General features: G+C 43.5%; 1 protein-coding gene across 1 annotated transcript in view; it reads left to right on the plus strand.

Annotated features, from left to right (window-relative positions):
- The first annotated feature begins 6,802 nt into the window (after nucleotides 1-6,802).
- rnd2 (Rho family GTPase 2) overlaps nucleotides 6,803-25,167 on the plus strand; it is a 29,868-nt gene continuing 11,503 nt past the window's right edge. Inside the window, exons 1-2 of the mRNA XM_061090195.1 lie at nucleotides 6,803-7,104; nucleotides 7,563-7,650. Of these exons, the coding sequence (XP_060946178.1) occupies nucleotides 7,003-7,104; nucleotides 7,563-7,650 (190 nt within the window). The 5' untranslated portion in view covers nucleotides 6,803-7,002. The remainder of the gene's footprint in view (nucleotides 7,105-7,562; nucleotides 7,651-25,167) is intronic.

Genomic DNA, 25,167 nt, shown 5'->3' on the forward strand with positions numbered 1-25,167 from the left:
AGGCAGCCCGGAAAACACGGAGAGCTGCTGGGACTCACGGATCGGCTCCACTGTGTGTGTGCGCGTGTGTGTGTGTGTGTGTGTGTGTGTGTGTGTGTGAGAGAGACTGGGTGGGTTCGGCTCTTTGGGCAGGGCTATACGAAGAGCCTATATATTGCATCAAGCAGAGAGGTGAATTGCAAAAAATGTCCTTTATGGCTGGAAGCCCAAATCCACTTGAAACCAGCCCCTTAAAGACAATATGCTGATCGCTCCATTATATTCTGAGGGTGGTGTGGCCAGAGGGAATAAATGACTTGACAAATATAGAAAAGCCTTTAATGAAGCAGATATTACAATAGGAGTGGTCCTCAGAGAACAATGCCCCTCAGATGTAAATTAGCTGCTGACACATGAAGTGAATTAATATTTCTTGCAGCCAGCAAACGCTCACCTCTGTGTGTTTACTGAGCCACTGTGTTATAGGTTTGTGTTGCACGAACAGTGCGAGGCAGAGGAAACGTCTGTTTATGCTGCCTATTCTACAGCAGCATTCGCAGGAACCTCGGGCCTGCGTACGGCTCATTGTTGTCACTTCCCCGCAGAGGCAGCTCAGAAAAATATGAGTCCGTGTTGAGGCCATGCCAGCTCCTGGTTAGACAATACAACCTGCTTTGTGTTATTCGCCTTCAACCAGAGCCACAGGGCAGGACCCGTCCTCCATCAAATCCCAGCACACATGGTACAGGGCCACTCAGGAGTTCACTTAGTTTGTGTGAGACTAATTCTTACAAAACACACTTTTTTCTGTGAGCATAGTAACTGTCAGAGAGAGAGAGAGTCAGAGTCTATTCACAGTTTCCAGCTCTGTGCCGTTCGAGCTGGGAGAGCAGCCCAGTGACCGCTCAGAACTGGGACCACAGTGGACGTGGTGAGACACCTTGTGGCCGTAAAGTGCCACTCAGCACTTCTTCAGGCCGAACGTCCCAATCAATATCCCACAGGGGCTTAGTGATGTCGGATGCAGGCGGGATTGATCTGCTGCTTTGGCAAGAGGCAAAAGAAATGTTACAAGGCAGGTTGTCCGTTCCCCTCAGCCACTCTGAGCATCCATCAGTATGCTGCGGGTGCCTGGAGAGTGGCTCTTCTTGTCATTAGCTCTGACAGGGCCTGGTATGGTAATGTAACCAGCAAGGCACAGACAGGAAAATCAACTTGGACTGCAGGTTGGAGTCTGAAGAAAGGATTAGAAGAAGAACATGATGCAAGAGCTTTCTCTGTTAGCTTCACTTTGGGGCCAGGAGGGAAGTTTCAGAACATGTTCCAGGGTTTGAAAACGTATCCATCACAGGAAACGGCTGCAGTTTAAAGGAGCACATGTAGGACACAGGAGCAGAGGTGCATCGCACTTGGACACCTGGTATCGTCTGGAGACTCCCTCTGTTGTCTAAGTAGGTTACTGAAGCATAATGTGGCTCATTGGTGTAATTTGGCCTGGATAACGTAACCCACTCTACCGGGGCCAATCTGAGGCTGCAGCAGGTCTCTGAGGATGTGTGTGTCTGCAACACAACAAACACAGCAGAGATTTGCAACAAATCAAGGAAAAAAAGACATGATGACAATTTGTGCAAATCCCACACAGCAACCCGCATGAGTTATCACCGCAGATGTAAGAAATATTAATACCCTGTAGGTCTAGTGTCAGCATGTGGTGAGTTATCTGTTTATTACTGCAAGTATTACACTGCTGAAATGTTTTATTGCCCTGTTCCGCCTGGTTTCCTTATAAAAGAACAAAGGTAAATGTTATTCTTTCTGGTTTTATCACAACATCCTTGAGCAGGATGCTGAATCACTTTCAGTGGTGTGTGTGCCCCCCCTCTCCAATGGGTCTATGGGTTTAGGAACAGTTAAAAGTTACTGGTGCAGTGCCTGTTCTAGCCTGCCAATTTTGAATGTTCTGTTCTCTTGTCCTGTGTTAATTCCCTGGATTCTACTTCAGAATGAATCCATTGTCATTAGTCAGTCCTCCTCAATGTGTCCTACAACATACTGTCACTTTTTATTGTTTGTGTGCTGGACATTGTGTGCAGAAATTTTTATCAATCGATCCCATTTTATTGGTATAGCCCATATTCACAAATCTGAATTAGTCTCATATTGCTTTAACAAGGTGCGACATCCACTGCCCTTAACCCTCAACAAGAGTAAGGAACAACTATTAACAGGGGGAAAATAACCTAGGAACCTCAGAAAGGGCCACATGTGAGGGATTCCTCTCCCAGGACGGAGAATATCAGGAAAATAAGACATTTTTATAAACAGTCTATGGTTTGGAGAGAAATGAGAAAACTTTGCGTTCATCCTACCTGGTTTGTCTACAACCAAGATTATATAATCTGTGTTTATATAATCATAAAATGTAACTGAATGTACTTTGTTCTTTATTGTTCACACGTGTGGCTTCTATACAAGTTTGAATTATTTACTTAAAGACTGTTATTCTTTGCTATTTCAGAGGCCTGTTTTACACAACTGATACAATCTTTAGAGCCAAGTTCACAGCTTTTCAAAATCAAAGTGAAGTTCCACTCAGCCTAAAGCATTGCAGCAATAAAAAAATAACCGTCTGTCTTTTACTTTGAAGGCAAATTGCCAATATTGTTAACCATGACAGAGATCAGCATCTGTGTTGTGTGTGTGTGTCTCAGTCAGATAAGGTGAAATAAAATGTATCAAATTATCAGAATGATCTGACACTGTTTTAGTTGCCAACCACTGCTGTTTATCCGTGGACAGAGAACATTTTCAATACAGTCCAAAGACTAAAGGTCCACCACTCCCTCTGACTGCCCCAGGGCGCTGGTCGCCTGTCTATTCAATTCATATTAATCATGAACGTATTGCATATCCAGATTGCACCAATTTGACATGACACCTCCCTTGGCCATAACAATACAAATACCCAGTTTGAAACTGATAAGTTGAATGGTTTGAAAGATATGCATTCCACATACAGTTAATGGGATTAGAAGGGAGAAGACTTTCTTGTTCATTTGGAAATCCAGAACCTCATGTGCTACAGAATAAACCGAGATTTCTTTCCTCATCCCAATAAAAGCTTGTCCCTCGTGGGGGTAATAAAGAAAAATCACTGGTTGGCCTCAGAGTTGCTGTGTCTGCAGTTGCTTTTTCTTTATTTCACCAATGGGCCCCGAAAATGATCTGTTCTGTTTGAAATGTAAAGCACGTATACATATGCTACATTCTTTTGTAGTAAGTAACAGTCATAGGAGCAATCACTAAACAGAAACTGAGATGCCCCAAAAAATGAAATTACTCCAAACCGGGTCTTGACCAATTCAATCTTACCCCTTATTTGCTTTTCTTCTTCTTCTTTTCCATTTTCTTTTACCCACTTGTTGAGAGACCTGGCGCTGTCATCTCTGCTCAGCCATCGCTGTAATGAGTTTTCTGATGAGGAGGACACATCCACCTCTCTCAGCACAAAACTATTCAGCACAGTCACACTGGTAATGCAGACAAAGAGAAAGCAGAACTCTACACTCACCTGCTGGAAAACGCTCCAGGCTGCGTTCAACGGTCAGCAAGAACTGTAACACACACAAATCCTCCTCACTGTAAGTGTTTGAGCATTTAAATAAAAAGCTTTTATAAAAATGTGTGTCAGAGTAATTGGCCCCTGTAGTAACACTGTCTCCATGAGTTGTATGTGGCTTCTTTTATGTGCACTGGGTTTAGCTGAATAATCAAATACAACACATTCAACAAGACAAACAACTCACCAGCGGAAGGGGATCCACAAACCGGATCCAAAACTCCTTACAGTCATTAAATGAAATGTATTTCAACTGATCTTGAAAGATTATAATGTATTCAAGACAGAGACTTGTTGAAAAATAAACAACATGTAAAGCCTGCTGTAGTAATAAGTAAGTACTGCCATCTGCTGTTTTATTGATGCCAAGACAGAACAGTGACTTTCACTCTATAGTACTACCATAACTAGAAGTAATTATTATTATTAGCTTGATTTATATTTCACTTTTCTTAAAAAAGTTACAAAGAGCTCCCCAAGACCCTTTAGGGACAATTCAACTAAAACACAAACAATCATATTTCTTAATTTACCTTATGCTCACATCCAGCGAAGCAGAACTAAGTGGTTTTTATTTTTGATTTCCACCTCGGAAACTTCTGCCTCCACCGCAGCACAGTAACAATGTATTAGATCTTGTGTGTGCAGTCTGAAACAGCTCTGTAGCAACATGTTGCAACAAAGAAAATAAGTAAATATTTAACGGTATCATACATCCATATGATCTCTAACAAATTGTTTCAGTGACATTAAAATTTATGTGAGGGGTCTTATTTTATATGTAATACCTACTGTATGGTTTTGTTACATTAACTCTCCACACACGTGCATTAATTAAAAGAGTAACAGCTCAAAAGAGAAAAAAAGAGATTAAAGTTAATACTAAATAAAAAAACAAATTAGGAGAGGTCTGATGAGCCGGCCAAAACCAATAAAAGAAGCAAAGCCCCAAAAATCAACCCACAACTACACTAAACCAACTACCAAAACTAAATGTAACAGAAATAAACCACACAAACTGGACTACTGGACCCACTAGAGAAGGAAAACAAAAGAGTCTTTCTGTTCAGTCAGCTTCTATTGCCACCAGGAACTTCCTGTCATGTAACTTTGTATAGACTTTAGTTTGACATCTAAATGACAGAAGGCCCCATTACAAGACATGCTTGTAATGGAAAAGTGAGAGACCCAGTAAACAATCAAATTTAAATCTGGCAAAGAGACTTCTGACTGTTTGAAATCGAAGCAGGAGCTCTACAGATTTCTGTCTGGCAAAGTCAACACAAGGTCCCAGACTGTGTCTCAATCCAAACCAGGCTTTAAGATACTGAGTTTGTTGTCATGATGAAGTCTATGCACTGTATTCAAACCCAGTCTTTCAAACTAGGAGCTTAAACTTCTTTCCTTTATCTCTGTCCCTTAGTAACCTTAACAAACATGTCAGAACTTACAGAACCAGATCAACAACACAAGGCCACCATGATTTTGGTCTCAATATCCCTCTGATCTCAATGTAAGTATGATAATATCAATAGATATTAAACCAATCATAGCAATAACATTACAAGATAATAAACCATTTACCCCCGTTCAAATGATCAGCCCAGTGCTCATGCCAATTTCTGCAGCAAATCCAAATAATTCCCAGTGTGGTAGCATGTGACACTATTGAAGCTAATGATGCTTATTTTTGTAAATATTTCTAAAAATGTTCTCCACTCTTGACACCAATGTGTTAAATTAAATCTCCATAGCAGGACATACATGTTGATTTACTATAAATGCAGATTTCAATAACGGTACAGAAGCCTACAGGTCAAAAGTCTCCATAAAGGAGATTCAAAATATACATAATCATAATTATTTGTGAAAGTCAAGTCAGAATGACTGTATCAACTGTATTAAATAAATACAATTGAATTAATAGCAGTTTCAAAAAACTAGCACAAATCATCTAGAATATCAAAGAAGCAATTCTGTAGAGGTATAAATACGGTGTCTGCCTTTCTTATTCATTTACTGTGATCTCATACCATTTGTGTCCAGGGGGAGGCAGTGTCGGTCTGCAGGGGGAAAACATGACTCAACAGTGTTGACCTGTGCTGACAATTATCTCATTCACAAAACCAATAACGCCTCAGTGCTGCACTGCCAAGGAGCATCAGCTGAATTCAAGGGGATGAGACTCATAAAGAAAACAGTGTCAACACTTAATCTGATGAACTCATTCATATCCACGCTGCTGCGCTGATTGTATCTCCATAAGAAGTCATGTTAACACTAAATCAAGAAGAGTGAGTCTTTCTGTTTCTTTCCAATGAGGGATGGAGGAAATGCTCTTTACATTCAGTCAAACAAATACCTACAGCCAAATAATAACCACTCATATGTATCATTTACCAGAACCTTTACCTATAAGAACAAATAAAACAACTTTTTTGAGAATTTCTATCGTATGTGCAAGGATACATTGAATTAAAATAGATTTAATTTGACAGTTCCTTCTGTCCTGCAGATCAGTTAGCGTCAATGCTCCCTAGAAGACGTGGGATTCATCCACTAGCGGTTTATCTAATGGAGGTTTGTGTGCTGCAGGAGCTGAGGTGGCTGATTTGAAACAGTGATTTCATTACTGCAGTCACTGGTTTCACATCAAACTGCTCCCACTGCTGAATGTCTCAGAGGTCTCCAGAAATAATCACCAGGCCCAAGCTGTTAAGAAAGGGGAAATGACAGGCCTAATGTCAAACATAAAACCTGACTGTAAATCTTTATTTATTTTTTTCAAATCTAAAAATAAAAAGTCGTGTTCTTATATTTGACTCCACAGCAGCAGACTCAGCTGTTTATTTTACCATCTTTATCCTCCCATGTTTTCAGATGTTCTCAGCTCATGTGCCAAAAAAGAAAAAAAGATCTTATGAGGTGAGAACAGGAGCGAGAATTGTTCGTGTCCTGCAGAGTTCTGAACCTCTTCGCTGATGTTACAGTGCTGTCATGTGAGAGGGACAGACACAGAGGACGCGCTGTGGACAAAGTCTCCTCCACACTCTTTATGTCCCATGTGAGCAGCCTCATGTCCAACTTGGCTGATGTGACTCGGGTACCAGGAGGGCGTGGCCAGTATAATCAAAGTAGCGGAGTTTTCCAGGGAGGGCCGTGCGTGTGCGTGTGCGCGTGCCTGCTGCGGGGTGTCTGGTCGCGGAGCCTCACGTGCACGCGGACTCAGTGAGCGCAGCGCGTCGGACACGAGGAGCTGGAGAGAAGCGCACCAGCGGCACAGCGCATGAATCCCATCCTTCTCTCCCCATTCCCGGGTTCCTCTGCGTCTCGTCCGGTCCCAGTCGGATGCTGGGTGCGATCCATCCCCGCGTCGAGAACACACGTCTGACGGACCAACCATGGACAGCCTAGGCAGCCGCTGTAAGATCGTGGTGGTCGGGGACACGCAGTGTGGGAAGACCGCTCTCCTGCACGTTTTTGCCAAGGACTGCTACCCAGAGGTGAGAAAAGTCCGATTTTTGTATTCCCTAGAGAAAGAGGAGAGAGTTGGTGAATGAGAGATGAGCCCCGTCATTAGCGTGTGTTATTGTGCAGCTCAACTTCTCCACTTGTTCTGCAGGTTACATACACCTGACCACAGACAGCAAACATGAGAGAGAGAGGGAGAACAGGAGGAGAGGAAATCTGAATAATAGTCCTTTAATGCCTCAATTAACTGTTACTGTGTCTGTACATGCACGTAAAACTTTACGGCCTGTGCTACAGACTCTATATTTCTATAATATCCCCCCCAAAAAAGGAATTTGCAGCAGCAGGTTTTCTGTGAAATGTGTCTGTGCCAGTGTTTTCTGTGACAGCTGGGTCATAGCCCCACCAGTTCAGAGGCCTGTGGATGTGCAAACACAGGACTACCCTGACCCTCTTAACTGGATAACTGAGATAAATGCCTTGCTTTCAGAACTACGTCCCCACTGTGTTTGAAAACTACACGGCCAGCTTCGAGATAGACAAGCAGCGGATTGAGCTGAATATGTGGGACACGTCAGGTAAGACAACTTCTCCTCTCTGTCTGTAGCATCTCTTAGAAAAGGCTCCCGTCAAAACCCCTCCACTCCCCGGCCCTTTGGTGCCTTGTCCCCAGAGGACTGCAGCCTTCCCTTCTCCAACTTGTCCAGCAGTCCTCTCTTTGACTGTTTCCTCTGACACACTCATGCAGCTTCAGGTGAATGTCTTTGGTATTTGTTTTCTCTCAGCTTGTGGCATCTGCTTGTGTACGACTGTTGTTTTTGCCAGAAACTTCGGTGCCAGCCACGTCTCCCCTCCTGTCTCCTGCGTTTGCATTCCACCCTGTGCTGTCCACTGTGTGTGGCTCAATTCTTCTTCCCATGCTCTGGCCGCAGGGTCAGGCAACTGTGAGGGGGGGGGGGGGGTAAATGGGCGAAGGCGTGGATAATTCAGACAGGATGTGCCTGAGGGGGAACAGTAACTGCCCTAACTGTTTAAGCATTTTGATCCAAGAAAGACAAACGTATTGGGTTTTTGGACATGAGACGTGCTCTCTGCTTATCTGGGGAAGATTCCCTCAACTCTGATATTAAGTTGCCTTCGTCTTTTATCAGAGAATTATTCATGGGAAGAGGGTGAAGTCTCTATAGAGTTTTCTCAGCTGCCCTCTAACCCTGAAAGAAATACATTCATCAACTTCATCAAAGTTTTTCAGATTCGTTTCAACTGGGAGTTTTTAGTAACTCGCTGTTTCAGGGGCTTTTCCACCCTGGATAAAATCATCACGGCAGTAAAGAAACGTCAAATTTAATTTAGCTTATAATCTGAAGTTATTTTTATTCCATATGGAAGAATCCATGTCATGACAGGGGCTTTCCCTGGAAAAAAAAATACTCCGTCTGGTCAGTGACCTTTTGCGTGATTGAGCGTCATTGTTTAAAAATCACGTCTTGCTGAGGAAGTATTCTCTTGGCCAGTAGGCAGCGAGTATCACCAGTGAGACGCCAGTTCCCTGCTCTACTTTCTTCCCAGTCCTGTCAGCGTGAATGGATTTACTGGCTCTCAGCTGCTCTGAGACTCTGCATCTCATCGCAGGCGTCTCAGGCCAGAGGCTCGTGCCAGCCTGAATGTGGGAGAAGTCCTCCTCTCACGCATAAACATTCCCAAACCTAAAACGATGGCCGGAAAAAGAGATGGTGGGAGTATTTTTTTATGTTGGCCGACAAAAGAATGTTGTTTTTACTGTGACCTCATGTTGACTCGGAGGGTAAATCAGCTCAGGCCTGTCAGTCAGGGGGTCAGGGTCCTCCGGGGCTCAGGGCCACGGCAGCTTGAGGAGTTCCTTATCTCTGGGCTGGAGCAGCCTAATGATGCTCTGGGAATGTTTTGCTTCTGTCCATCTTTGAAAAGCCTAAACCACCTTTGGCAGTGTGAGCCTTTAATCTTCAGCCAGGAGACGCCCACCCCACAAACAAACATGACGTCACCCAACCCACAGGGCAAGTGTGTGTTTGTGTTTAGTAAGCATGTGTGCTACTGTGTGTGTGTGTGTGTGTGTGTGTGTGTGTGTGTGTGTGTGTGTGTGTGTGTTCACAGGTCCTTGTAAGGTGAGGCATTTTTCACAGATTCTCAACACAGATGTTCATATTTCCTCTCAACAAGAAAAATAATTGGCTCTCATTTAGATGAAAAGAGTTTTCATCTGAAGAAAACAGCATGTCTCCCATCGTTGCTCTTTAGGAACCGGATTTTCTTTTTTATTGCTTACCCCCCGTTTTCTTTTTCTTGGCCGTGCTCTTAAGGCTCGTTCAGACCATCATTGACAGGAGAGACATTTCTGACTGAGGCTACATCCATACTGCTTTGTTTTCAAACCGCAATGATCTCTGTCCACATTGCCGTTTTGGTTCTGTACGAGGTTTAATCCCCAACACACCTGAAAACACGGATCCTGTGACCACTCCCATGGCACTTGGCATGCGCATCTCCTCTGGACATGTGAGTGCTCGAATAATAGTTTGTCTCCTAAGCAAACACACATAGGGTCAGCATCACTTATATTTGATTATCTATGTTGCTTTCTACACTGTAGCCGAGGCAAATTCCAGTTGTGATCTTCTGTAAGGGGATCACGTGATAAAAGCCTGACGAATCAGCGGAGGTTATGTCTTGACCGAAAAGACCCAATCAGCGAGCGTGTCTGAGTGTCCACGTCATCGTTTTCAAACATTTCTGTTTCTGCTCATCCAGATTAAAATGCAGAGCCGGAGTTTTCAAACCTAAACAGGGTTTAAGTAGCGTTTCAAGACTTCTCCATGTTAGCCGGTGTGTCCATAGAAGAGTTAATGCGTTTTCAAATGAAAACATTGTAGTATGGATATAGCCTGAATTCAATGCATTTCAATGGGACTTGCTGTGGTCGGTGGCTTTACTCTGCAGATGTGAGGTAGATGTGCGACATGCTTTGGCACAGAGTCGAGCCGTGGTAAAGTCTGACCTGTGGATTCACTCTGTGAGGCCACTTGCAGACCATCATGACAGCGCTGACCTTTTGAAGGGAACAGGGAAATGGAATCGTCGCTGCGTGCCAAATGAGAAGCGATGCCCAGAGAACTTTACTCCTCATGCCGCTCAACAAAACCATCCACCACCAGCTGAAGCCATCTCAGGACCTGCGTTTAGAACATCTAGTCCAGCACCTGCTATTTTCAGAGAATGTGCAAATGATTTTCACTGTGTCACTTTCTGGTGGCGTAATTACCATCCACTTTGACTCGACATTTGCATCAGTCAATCCTCCACTTGTTCTTCCTATAAGCCACAACCCGTTCCACCCCAGATATACAGCTGTTGTGTTCTTTCTGTAACAACAAAGCTTTCAGCCTCCTCTCATAAAGAATCGTCTCTTTTTTAATTGCTGGTGAAGTCTGCCTGCTGCGGTCTGGCTCCGTTCACAAAGCATTATTGATCGCTATCCGAGGCGAGGCTATTTAAACAGCTTGTGTCTCGCCTGGTTCACATCCATTTCTCCGTCGTGGTTAGATGTGTATTGCCATTAAAAAAGCTCCCAGCTTTCATTGTTGCAGCATGGAAATCTGCGATTGATTAGTTTGGTCTCATTAAAACCGATTCTTCCAGGAGGCGTGCGCCTTGCAGGGTGGGTGAGGTGTTCATTTATTTTTGATCATTACTGTGAATTCAAATCTGTGTCCTTGTACAAGTGCGTGTTTGTGTTGAGTTCCCTGAGTATTTTTAAGAAGCATTAAACAGAAACAGGGACCGGCTTCTGACTTCTGGGAAACAGAGGGCAACTCTCGGCTGAGCTTTGTATTCTGCCCTGCATTCAGTCCACAACATCTGGAGAATTAATCCAATTAGAAAGTGACTGAATGGAAATCAAATGAGAGAAACCACTGCATGCATCAGTTTGTAGATTGAATGACATGACTCCCCAAAAGTGGAGCCGAATTATCTTGATCGCCCCCTGGTGACTGGCTATAATATGGGTCATATGGGTCCTTGCCTCCTCCATGTTAGCAGATGGAGCATGGACCAAACTAATAGTCATGCTAAATCATTTTTTTGGTGGTCAAGCGTGTGTATTGGCGGGACGATGATACCTTGGCTCCTCCCCATGATCGCCACTTCTGTGGCAACTTGTATCTGGGATATTTTAGTTTCATTAGCTTTGGTAAGATGCACTGTCCATCTTTCTAAACAGCCTATGGTATTACCCATTGGTGGTCCCTCACCTTACGCTACGTCACCAAGATGGTGACCTTTGAGGGGGAGGTGTAGACTATTTTGAGTTGAATACCGGTGTAAGTGTCAGTTGCTATAATTGTCATTGTGAACATATAGTTCACAGAAGTGTTAAGTATGTAAGTACACAAATTGAAACATAGCATGCCTCCCAACTGACTTTTAAAGAAACCTTTGAAGAAATGTCAGCGTCAGCTATCACTAAACAATTGCTCAGTGTCAGTGGGTGGTGATAACTTGTCTAAGGGCCATTAGTTATTACTGTCCATGCTCCTGGGGCCCATTGCCAGTCAGCCAGTCTGGGGTTTTACTGAGCCTGAGGCACTGATGCACTCTTGCCCTCTTCCCAATATGGCCAGGGTGCCTGGGAACACTTCCCTCTGCCTTGGCCTCAGACTAATAACCCTCTAAGAGATTTGTGCTGGCAGTTTCTTTCAGATCCGAGTCAGGACTAGCTGGGTTTCCCCAAAGTTCACACCGGAGTACTTTCAATTCTCTGTCTGTTTCACTGCTGCCTCACTTATGCCTGACCTGTGTCTCAGATGAAAACTGGAACTCTTTCATTCTGTTTAGTCATGCTACATAGAGGCAATCCGCAGGAATCTTGTTTTCCTCTTCATCTTTTACTGACATCTTTGCACTAATCTCTCTCGCTGCTGCGGTGCTTTTGCACTCGACTTCCCAGAAATCACTTGTCATTGAAACCACATGCTCATCACTTTTATCCTGAGAAGTTCTGCGAGGGGGAGTTTGAGTCTTGCCGTCTGATCAGCTATTGCCTCACATTCTTCCTGCCCGTTTTTCTCTATTTATTTTTTTGCTGTTTCTGCTGCTGGGAACATGAAACGCATCGCTTGCCGAGCAGTGGAGGATTTTTCCTGCAGTAGACCTGGCTGACACCGGCTGTTGAAAACAATAAATATAAAAGCTTTCGTGACCTGGCTACAGCTTGAAGCACTATTTTTGCTGCACAATCACTTATAGGAAGCAGAATATTTTTTGGAGCAGCATCACAGAGTATGTCTCTTCAATATAATCACTGCTCAAATGAATTTGTCACGGACGTCTTTAGCATGCGCTTGTGACTCATTGGTCATGACAGTCAAAGGTGAGATTGTTTCGACATGAGTTTCGATAACAAGATGCTGCGAGTGTGTAACGCCAGTGCCAGCACTCTCTCTGAATCGCAGCACCCGGCGCTTTCCCGCCTTTCACACAGACTCTCCAACATTCCTGGTTACTCTATGTTCTTTAGACCCGACATTCTAAGCGCACTGGACCAGTAGGGCATCCAGAGGCCTGTAAAAACACGCTGAGTTCACTGGGCTTTCCGTTCCTCGACACGTTCCGCTTGATTAATTTTTAATAGAGGATGAGTGAACTACAACCACTACACAGGGCAGAAATAAAATCAACAGTCTTCCCGCCTCCGCCCTCAAACCCACAGCTTACTGCTCAGTGCTATCAGACCTGATTGGATCGGAGTAGCGAGCGTGTTGACCACAGGAGATAGTATTGTCGACTCTCTGCTCTGCCTCTGTTGCTTTTTGGCCTCTCTGAATCCCTGCTGACTGTGTTAAATTCATTTTCCTCTTCTCTCCTCTGAGCAATTCAAGAAATAGATGATGTTCAGGTGGTTTCAACCTGCTGGAAAGGCAGTTACACATTCAGCCAAACTCTGTAAATACAACTTTTATTTATTTTTGTCAGCCCCCTGAAAGGAGGATGACGACATCCTTGCACCTGCTGTTCACAAGTCTGCACAGAGCCAAGCGCCCTGAGCGCTGCTCTCACTCCTTTGCTTTACCTGCCCAGGGCAAGAACTGACTAAACGAAACTGGTTTTGATTATGCGTAGCGGGCTGTAAGGCGCCCCCGCTTCACTGGGGGGTGGGGGGGGGGCTGCATGACAGTTTTGGGTAATGAGTAAACAGAAGAGGAAAGTTTGGGAAAAGCTTGAACTTAAAATAACAGTTTCTGTCCCATTGGTAAAATAAACACATACACTGAAGAAATTTTGGAAAGTCCCTGCTTATTTGAACCAGTTCATCCTTACACGTAATAAAATGATGGTTCTCATTGAAGCTTATTAGAGTTTAATTATGGATTCATTGGAGGATTTAGTTTTTCGTATTTATAATTTATGACGAAAATATAAGAAAATGTTGAAAAACTGCCAATTACACTTTCTCAGTGCGCTTTCACATGTACCTTGTTTGGACCAGACCCTCTGTCTTTTCAGTCTAGTGTGAACCAAAATAAAAGGAACAATGGACCAAAATTCTGTTCAAATAAAAGAGGTGGTCTCGTGCTGGATCAACAAGTACATGGTTTGGTTTGTTTGCTGTGTGAAAACACAATTGTCTTTGAACAGTTTGGACTTTTGGACCATATGTAGGAAGTTGACACTGAATAAACATTAAGCAACAGAAGAAAAAGATGCAGAAGTGGCTCTCAGTAGTGCTTGCTCTCCTCAGCTCAGATAATATAATGTTTGATCTACGAGGAAGTTAATTTTACTGGTAATAATATTGCACTTTTCCCTAAAAAGCGAATACAATCACTGAATTGACAAAGTGTTTGATGCTTGCACATTTACAAACCAATCAATGTCAAGTATAAGTGGACAGTCCATGTCGGTGAAGACGACAGGACGCACGTGTGTCTTACAAAAGTATTTTTTGTCTGCTCCCGAAATTACCATGTGAAACCAAAACTAACTGGATCAAATGTGAGCAATGTAACAAAGACATGAACCATGTTTCAGACTTTCAGGTGTGAAAATGTCGCCAGAGCCCAAAGGGTCGTCTTCAGTTTTCTAATTCTCTCCGACCAACAGACAAAAACCCAGAAGACACCCAGCATGTTGCCATGCCGACAGTGGCATGTAGCTCAGAGCACTGCGGTGCAGCGCCACAGAACCACTTGACTGAAGACTTTAAGTCTTCTAGAAGCATGAAACCACACTTAACTGAGTGACAGTCTGCATTGTGCTAGTGTTTTAATAAAAAATTAATGGATGTTTCCCCTCTTCAATGTCGATGGCTGAAGTGTGAGCACTGGAACAGTTGAGTACCGAGTTAAGCTTGTTGTAATGCTCTTTGACTTGTGATTGCCATGTTGGATTTTTGCGAGGGTAGGAGATAAACTTGTGCCTTTGGGCCAAGTCTTCAATCTCTGTTATTTGGCAGCGGGACCACAGAGAATATCATCCGGCCCCCTCCCAAACTCTCAGCCCTCGGCGTCAGATTTGAGATGAGCCCGTAGCCTCTGCCCTGTAGGCATGCTGACTCTGATAATCCCACAGATTACGGTCATTCGTTAGACCCACAAAGATGTTTTAGAAACGAATGCCGTGTGTGTTGAAGGGGATCAGCGGTGTTTGTGTGTCACTGTGTCGTAAATTATACACATTTAGGAGTTAAGAGACTTTTGAGCTGATCTCGATCTGGATGAGTGAGGGTAACATTGTGAAACTGAATATTATAGTTTCATTTAAACTATTATTTACTGCAAATAAATATACTTCAAGTCTGAATAATACATAAATTAGAATGTACATGGAATGACCATTTGCTTTTAAAAGTCTGTTATGTCCAGGTTTCCCATTAAAACAGTATATGAAATGTATTTTACAGCTAAACAAAGCATATGCGTCATAATGCGTGTATAACTAATTTAATAAATATTCTATAATTGTTTTGACATTTACGAACACATCCCTTGTGTGAAGTATTTCCGTTCTCTACCCACCCTCACTGTAAATGTTCTCTATGCTCTAATCTCCTTGAATACTGGTGTTCTCGTGCACGGTGCTGCACTTGCTTGCCCCCCCCGACTCTCTGAGATGGGATGTGAGAGCCGACACTCCTCGCTGCTGGGCTGGATGTCCTGGTTCTTGAGCCGCCAAGCAGCTGTGCTCCATCCCTGGAGCTCAGCACTCTGTGACTCCTGCTCTCACACTATTACACAAAGGGTCAACGAGCTGAAGAGGAAATGGCTGCACACAGGCTATAGCGGCTATAAGAGAAAAACAAAAAACAAAGGAAACAGGAGTGCATAACATAACGTCTCTGGGGGCGGGTCGCCGGTTGTGTCTGTGCTATCTTTTTATCCTCCGCTCCTTCTTTCCCGTCTCTGCTAAGCCATTAGCCAAGGTGGCTGCTGGAGCGCTGCGCTGAGGTCACCAGCATTCAGGGGCAGTGCTGAGCAGGGGGTGGGCAGAAGTGCTGCATGAATGCCAGCCAGCCGCGCTGACAAGAACACACAGGCTGTAATTACCACAGAATATCTGCTCTCCTTAGTGACAAGGTGACACACACACACACACTTGTAAAGACACCTATTCCCACACACAGTGCAGCCCGCCTGGAGCACACAGACACGCAGCCTCTGTTGCGCCTGGTTTTACATGGATACTAAATGTCCTGAACAGCCCAAATGTCCACCCGCCCATAAAACCAGCACTTCTGGGAGGCCTCGGAGGATACAGCTCCACAGAGTTTGTGATCTCTTATCTCTATCAGGAGAGGCGCGCGATGAAACCATGGATACAGCTATGAGCGGGAAGCCAGCACACATTCCTTCCCCACATCTCAGCCTCCATGTACTGTCAGCTTAACGCGGAGCAGCGGGCGAAAGTGTATAATCTGCTTAAATGGCATGTCCACTGCTGAGCAGCACTGCACACTGCAGATAGGCCGTATATGGCTTTTGCTTTCGTTAATGTACCATTGGAATATTAGGAGCTGAACGTTTACTGGACAGAATTAAAAGCAGTCTTCGGGTACTTTGTAAAGAAAAGAGGACTAAGGGCTTTTGAAGAGCTCACTATGAGTCAGATTACAAGCCTCGTCTTGCCGCGCTGCCAACACAGGAGAATTTAGCTTTTAAATTGACTGACAGAGGAATTCAAAGGATAAAATGATGATTTGGTCCATTTGTTTGCAAGCAGAAAGGACAACAGAAATACTCATCGGCAGAAATTTATAGTAGGGACGCACAATACTGAGACTGTTACCATTATGTGATATTTCAATTTTCATTTGATAGGAATGACACCATCTTTCTATGTTCTTTCAGTATTGACCTTTTTCAACTGATTTTTTTCTTGAAAATATATTTCAAAATACAAAGACAACACACAGAAGAGGAAACACTGAATGGAATCAAAACAAAGTAAATCAAAGCCATATTTTCACTTATCTTATATCCAGGACATAGTGTTCAAACTACTTTGTGTTTTGAAGTTGGAAGTTAAATTGTGAAAAAAACGTAGAATGTAGAATTGGCAAACTCTCGAATTCATACTCTAAATAAATTGGAGGCAGCATATTGCCAGAAAGTTGATGTGTCCACCCCATTCTTAGGAACAAGATATTGCACGTCCACAACCCCCCTGAGCCAAATCCCAGTGGGCCATCGTCCACTGGGTCCATCCATAAAGTTTTTAGTGACAGTCTCTGTGTATCAAAGTGCAAATGAGAGCTTTCTGAAAACAAGTGTCAACCATCATCCTCATGTTGAAATACGGACAGCTTGCAACCTCAGCAAAGGGCAGCTGTCAACATGTTGACTAACCCACATGGATTAGGGAGCAATGTTCAATAATCTACAATAAATTTACAATCTGGTTGTGTTACTGGTGGGTTGTTTTCTTTGGTTATTGTTAGACTGCTGATGCCCTTTTATCACCCAGTCTTCCCAGTCACAGAGACAGGTCAGATTTATTGATGGTATGAGTTGAGGCGGAGGAGCAGAGCAGCAAGACTGAGCCTGAGGAAAGAGGGGATGAATGTGGTCGAGGGAGAACAACACTCAGTTACTACTCCTTCATCCTCCCATGTTGGACTGAGGGCAAACTGTCACTCACTATCTCCTCTTTCAGTTACAAAGGGGGCCGATAGCTGGTTAGCACATGTTTGACATGTGGTCAAACCTATTTATAATCTTTGTTTAAATGTTTTAAACAAAAATATTTACATATTGCTCCTTTAAAAGGTATACATATCTATATTTATAGATATATATATACCATTAAGTTGAGGGCAGATTCAGCTTTACAGTTGAACTTGATAGCTTTAACACATTGACTGTATATAAAGATAGAAAATATTTCAGCTCTTCGAAAGTGAAGCCAGAGCGTCTTGATCACCCCCTGCTGGCTGGCTGCAGTATCGGTTATAAACCCCAATTCCTCCATGTTAGTGGATGGGACATGGAACAATCCAATCGCAAAGATGGCGGTTTTCATATCCGCAAAGTTTTGGCCTAATTTCTAGGTAGCGGGAGGAAGTGGAGGCGTGTTGACCATCTTTATTTGCAGTCTATGGTTCAGCACTCCGAGTTAACCCTTACACATTATCACATTGTTTTCACATTGGCATGTGACATACTTCGACCTGGGTCGTGAAACCTGAATATTTAACATGCATTGGTAGAGAGCTGAACACAATAGGTACAAAAGAAAAACATGTTGATGTGATAGATCCGTGTGAGAGCGTTTACGTGTGTGGGCATGTGTGGGACTGAATGGGTTCGTGTATGGGAATTCCAACAGTTATGACCCTGTAACCCTTCCTATTGTTTACCAGCTGACCAGAGGCATAATTGGGGCTGATGAGGGTTGCTGCTGCGGTGGGAGCCTTCACACAATGAGGCTGGAGAGCACAGCAGCTGCCTCGACCAATAGGCAAAGAGATTGGGGGGAGCGAGGGGTTGAAGTGTGTGAGGCATGGGCCAGGGGGGTGCTGCCCTTAGTACATGCTATAAGAGCTGCAAGTGCTCACTGGGTTGAAAAGTGGGAAAGGGGACAGAGGGAGTAGACAGAAGGAGAAGCCTACATCTGTGCTTTTTCCGACCCTGCCCCCCCCCCTCAGAGGCTTTGTGTTGTGAGTAACTCTGTGAGTGTGTTTGTCGGTGGCACCCTTGGGACCTGACCCGCTGCGCTCCTTGGGGAGGCTGACACACAATCACCAAATGTGTGTCACACTGCACGGCCCTCACATGCAAAACACTCATCTGCATATACACTCTGTGATATAAAACAGTCCTGCGAGGGATTTAATGCGCTGCTTTTGTTCATTGTATTCAGAGACGGAGGGAGCAGGCTTTAATTATGCAACCTCTGTCTGCACTGACCTGAAGTAACGTGATCTACGGCACGAAGAAAACAATCCTTTGACGGAACAGGAAGTTATTGATCCTAAATGGAGTTACTTCAAGGGCACATGGACTTTGCTATACTTGTACCGAGAGAGATCTTACTTGATTCTGAAGCTTTTCAGTTTATAATGAATAGACGATAGATGCTAAAAACCCACAGTTAGATATTGGACTATTTTCTGTCTATGTGCTTTAAAATATTTGACCTGGATGCAGTTTTTTACACTGATATTCTCTTCCACACTTTATTTTAAAGGCAAAAGAGTATTTTTACTTATCAGGGCAAATTATTCTCATCATTTAGTGAAGAGGCTCATGCACAAATTGCCAGAGGCCACTGAACCAGGGGAAAATAGTTTTTGCTAGATATTAAAAGAGGATCAAAGTTTTTCTTTAATAGAGCAACTCTATTTGAAAACATTGCTATCTTTGCTCACTTTGCAGTTATATAAGCATAGCTTAGTCATAGCTGTGTCCTTCATTATACCTGATCTATTATAATAATCATAATATTTATTTATAGAGCGATTTCTAAATCCAGATTCATAGTGCATTATAAGCCGGAAATTAAAACAAACAAGTAATTTGAATTGATTTGGTCATGAATATGCAAAAAGACAATTTGAATCTATAATTTAAGAAATAGCTTTCTGTCTGTATTTGGAACACATTTTTCGTGAACAATTCATCTAATCGACTCTAATCAGTGATTTGTTAAGGGTGAAGGAGGTGCAAGGTCAAATTTTGAATTATTTTGACACATAATATTAATATATTAATAAACTTTGCATAAACATCTCTTTGTGCAGCAGCGGTGGTGCAGCTTCAGGGTTCTGTGGACTGAGTCCTGCAGCAGCTCTTGACTTGCCACAGGTTACTTCTACAGTTTCAGAGAGAAAACTGCAATAACCACAGACCAAGCAAACAGAACATTCCAAAGAGACTGGCACTGCACTAGTTCAAATGAAATCAGCGAATTTAGATGCAAGTAAAATCAGCAAAGGCTCTCTGTCCATCTTAAGACATTCCTGAGTCAACCGACCGGATAGACAGATAAGCAGGTTTTAATTCCCTTTAAATAGTTAAAGTCTAATATATAACAGAAGGAACACAGTTCTAACCACTAACTGTAACGTCATTACTAAAAAAACAAATTATTGCATTGGCGGGAGCAGTCATGTGCTTACAGTGACACGTTGAGTTACACTACAGAACTGTTCATGTGTTGGGAAAATTGACTCTAACTAGAGAGGAGACATAAACGAATCCACCCTGAGTCCAAACAGGGTGTTTATTTCTTTGCAGCAGTGAATGCCTCAGTCCTCCAGACAGACAGGAAACCCGTGCACCCAGGGAACTGTGGCTCTGTGTGCTTTCCCCCCGGTCAGCTCCCTCTGCTGAGTGCAACAGAACCCGATGCAGCGCCAGCTTTGATCAGCCCACTTCAAACACTGACTGGTTCTGCTGCTGCTGCTCCCGGAGCTGCAGCGCTCGGTCCCTCCGGCTCCCCACCTCCACGGGACCCAAACCCGCTCAGCATCCGTCTGCAACCCATCCGAGCGTAAGGGGATACGGGGAGAGAGGCCGACTTTCACCTCCATCCTTCAACCCTCCCCCTCCACCTGCACCTCGCTCCCCAACGCACACACACACACACTCAACAGATCTCATCATTTATGGATGACTTTATTTATAAACAAGATCCACTTGCGCTCTATTTCTCGCTGCTGCCGCTTTTGTGGAAGTGAGATTGCACTCGGGGTGGGGCCTCGTCTCCCCGGCGGCTCCCTGGGGGGGTCACAGAGTGGACTGGGGGGATAGATAGCATCATGATAGGGATGTGTTTGGATGGTTATGAGCTGGAGGAAGTGGAGCTGTTGGAGCGGAGGCTGTCTCTTTCCCCTGCAAGTTTTTCTTTCATATGCCTGCGTAGCTACCACATGAATATTCTCCCTCCTCATTCACCGCTTTCATATCAGACGGTGAACAGAGAGGCCGCAGTCAGTCTTATTACAACTTTTAATGAAAATCCTCCAGCTCCAGAACAAGTTTTGAAAAGGAGAGCGAGATTGAAATATGTGCAGGAGCAGAAACGATGTGATCTCTGCTGTTTTACATGTGAAAAGGAATAACATTTGAAGGCGGTGTGTATGTGAGGGGATGGAAGTCCTCGAGGATTGGGAAGAGCAGAACTCATTGAAGCGTGGCCATCACCACTACTTGGTCAAAAAAATCAGAGTGGGTGTTAAACGTTGGCAGTAAACTTCAAACTGTTTGGCGAGTTCTCAAAGAATGTCGAAATGAAAAAATCAATTCACCTACATTTTTTTGGGGGGATTAGTGGCATCCCTGCCAAGTGGAGGCGCCGTTTAACAAGCTACTGGCTGAGAGAACCAGAATTTTATCCAAATATTTTCCCAACATGTGTCATTTAGTTTGCCTTAATGACACTTGATTGATCAAATGAGGCATCTACAGCCACGAGTGGTTTTTAATTCTCTTTGCTGCCAAGACCAAGCAGTTGAGCGGTTTTCATTTACAGAAAACAGAGCCTTTCCATTGAGATGTCACCAGTCAGTTAGGCCAATATGAGCCTTTGACAGTCTTATGGTATTTGTGTCTTTCTTTGCAGATGAATGTGCCGATTTGAAAACTATTATTTAACAGAACAATGCAGAAAAGGTGTGCACTTACATATTAGGCAAACATATATTTATCTTTTGAGTTCTATATAATAAGTTGTATTTGGTTTTTCCTAATATTTCTATAATATCTTTTGCTTAAACTGTAAAAAAAAAAATATCAAGCCTCAGTTTTCTTTGTCGTATAGCAACTCAAGATTCATTGCCCATTTATTTAAAATATATATATCGGCAGTATATATCAATTTTGTTTACTCTAATATCAGTATCAACATCGGCCTCAAAAATCCATATTGGTCAGACTTATCTTTTTAGATAATCTACAGCTCACCATTTCTCTTACTCTTGGTAAACTTATTCAGACAGTTATGATTATCGTATCATTTGGTTTGACACTTATCATTGGATATCACACCTGCAAACCAAAGTTACATTGTGAAAGAACAGGTATTAGAGTCCAGGTTGAATCCAACGTGTTCATTATCTGCCAGGAATGAGCACATGCTAATATTTAATTGTCCAGTGCAGTGCTATGATACCACAGTGCACTGTTGGCTGGCCCTGCACTCATTTGCCTGAGCTCTTTGCTTTGGCACCGTGCTCTCATTGAAATGAATGAGGGGGTTTTGGTTTATCCTGCTGTCTGAACATGGCTGCAAGCCGTCAGAATAGTTTGGCAGCTAAAGATTGCACATAATTACTTCACGTTTTGTTATATGGTTATGTAGGTACATAGTATCAATACATAGTTGGGCAGACTGTGCCTGTTCTTTAGTTTGGTTGGAAAAACCTAATCCTGACTGTGTAATTTGATTTGATATTCTCCTTTTATCCGGATGTGTAAAGCAGAGGCCCCTCCGCACACAGGGCAGCACAGATGGGCTCCTGAAGGCCTTTGTCCAATCCGATCAACACACCAGCTTTTCAGGACGGAAACTGGATATTCCACCTTCCCTCCTTAGAAAAAAAAGCGCTCGTTCCCCCGCGTGAGCTCCTTCTGTTTTTACATGTTCCTGTTGAGCAACCAGACGAAAACAAACAAAGCAGCTTAAGACTTGCAGTCTGTGTTGAGGATATCGGAACCAGCTGGGGTCCGACACTGATTGGTCTGGGAGGTGAAAGAGGTTGTGCAAAGAACAAATAATCCCCAAGTCAGCATCTGGTATTCTTTAACTAGCTCTCATCTTTTTTAAACTGTGTTATTTGGTGGATCTTGTCCAAATAGTCTGCTGCTGGTGCTGCTAGCCGCTTCTGAGCAGACTCCAGGGCTCTGGTGTGAGAGACGCAGAGCTTGAAGAAACACAGAAACAGTTAAAAAACAGGTTTGGCATGTTCTCCCTTGTGTGCAGATGTTCACAGCTACCTGACTTCCTCCCACAAACAAACGCTGGGCGGTGTTTGTTTAATAACATCTAAACATCTCCAAGCAGTTGACATCTGGTGCCACCACCCACAAAAAAGAGACTGAAGTAGTTTATCAAGCTGCGTGAAGAAGAAAATCTAAATTGAGACTTTATGAATTCTTTTTTAAGGGTGAAAGGGAATATATGAATCCGCAGAGGAAGTGCCTGACAAAAAAAGCATATTGATCTTTAAAAGGTAAAGCACAGCACAAACCAGAGCTATAGACATTCTGTATAGAGATCAAACAACAGGAGATGAAATACATAGCTATTTCTCTAGTGGAATGGGAGTGTGAATGTGTGTCTATATGTGCGATTCGAATACAGGAACCACAACTGAGAGTGGACTCGCCGCTCCATCTCCATCTTTATCCTCCCGGGGCGTGCAGGAGACAGAAGGCCATGCAGCTCTGTCCCTCCTTGTATCTGCTTCCAGCATCAACGTCCAACCTGCCAATGGACGACAGACACGGGCATTAACTCCTCCCTTGGCATAGGGGCGAAGAGCAGATCTGGCGAAGGTGCTCGACGCCCTTCAAAGGCTGAGCTTCCTCCGGAGGGAAAGAGCAGGTGGTCTTTGATCAATATCCCTCGTGTGAAGGCTGCAGACATGGAAGGTTAATGGCCATTTAACCCAGTGTCACCGCCACTGTCCCCATCTTTGCGCTAATGCCTTTGAAAACTTGACACAGGCATCTCTATTACAGATCAATGGCCTTATCACACACAGAATGCTTGTGTGTATACACTTGTGATGTCTATATGTCACACTGTGCAACCTAAGATACAGCATAAGCCCCTGGCTGGACTGCACGCCAAGCTATGGCTGCTTCATTACAGACTTTTTTTATGGTTTGTTTCATTGGATCGAGCTGATTTTTCACTCGGATTCATTCCCTCAAGCTCCCTTTATATAAGGCTGTATATCAGAGCTGTAAATGGTCTGTTTATGTGACTTCTGCTACTGCACAGTGCATTAAATCTCGCCAACATGTGATGGAGTAATTGCAATATCGCCCTCAAGGTGCAATATCTCAGACCTATCATTGGAAGAGCAGTGAATTGTTTTGGAAACCTGTATGGGACCGATTTCAGTCCGAAGGAACAACAGATTTATAGAACATAGTCAATAAGGACATTCACATTCGGAGGAATATTAATGCCCAACCCTAAAAATCCAAATGAATCCTTAATTTAATAGACCCCTCGAGTTCCACAAAAAAGGGATCCACAATTATCAGGGATTCACAACACTCAACCTCCTCTGGAAAGTCTACCCCAGTTTCCTGAAAACAAGGAACTGACTAATTCTTGAACTTTGGATTCAGGAGGAACCATATCCATTCTGTCCGGTTGGGGTTGTGTGGGGTCAGGAGACTGTGACCTCCCTGTCTACCTGTGTTTTTTTTGGACTTTGAGAAGGTGTATGACCATGACCCTGGGGCACAGTACTACAGGAGTACAGGGCCATTGCTGTCGGTCATACTGTCCTCTAGAAGCAGAGGGACAGCTGCGTCCATATCCTCAGAATAATGTCAGACACGTTCCTGATGGGTGTTGGACACCATAGTGTTGTCATAGACAGGATTTTCTAGGGGTGAGGAGAGTAACAGGTTTGGGCGCCTCAGGATTGCAGTGCTGCTCTTTGCAGACCACGTGACTCTGTTAGCTACGTCCGACTTTGACCTGTTATGGTTGAAGAATCTTTCTACATTCCGATCCTCACCTACAGTCTGGGTAGAGACTGTACGAATGAGATTGTGGACACATCGTGTAGGACAGTGTGTACTAGACCTAATAGAGGTGTCTCATTATTACTTCCCCAGAAAGGTTGCAGGTAGCTCCTAAAATGTAAAGTAGTGAATTGTTGATCCAAAATTGTACTCTTCCTCCTCCATAAATTAGGAGAACTTAGGATGGGGGAAAGAAGTTAAACACTGAACAGACAACAGTGGCCGAGATCTCCTGACGTTTAATCCCTGCTGTGTATCAAGTTGGCTCCTGCATTCAGTTGTGCAATCCATCACGGTGCAATTAAAGTCTGCATGAATGTTTGTCACATTATTGTAATGAGGCATTGCCAGTCAATATGCACTTACACTGCATTATCAAGCGGCGACAATGTAATGCTGGGCACAACAAATGCACACTTTACCATCACTGTGATGCATTAAACAACTCAAACGACTTTCATGAGTCTACTAATTGATTTTCCTATCACACAGAAGTGAATGGAAACCAGTGGGTGCCAACAGTGTGAACATTTTAATTGTTATTATCCAAAATGGAGGAGCTTGCATTTGAACGTGAAGGTCTAATAAGCAGCTGACATGAATGAGTTTTACATTTTGAAGTCCCTACCTCCAGTATATGTGTCATTTGTTTTTCATTGCCGCCTGAACAGTGAGTTGTTTTGCTCCTAAGGGAAGAAGGTCATTGGGTCCATATGTGGGACTGTTTTGTGCAGCCTTACATTCCCATAACAATACATGTGCTGTCTTGTACACCAGAGGGATGCACTGGGTCAATGTAACTCCACCTCCTCTCCAGCCGCAAATGTCTTTGTTTATCTCCGTTTGAGTCCAACC

The sequence above is a fragment of the Limanda limanda genome, chromosome 17 (assembly GCF_963576545.1).
Source record: "Limanda limanda chromosome 17, fLimLim1.1, whole genome shotgun sequence".
NCBI classification, from domain to species: Eukaryota; Metazoa; Chordata; class Actinopteri; order Pleuronectiformes; family Pleuronectidae; genus Limanda; species Limanda limanda.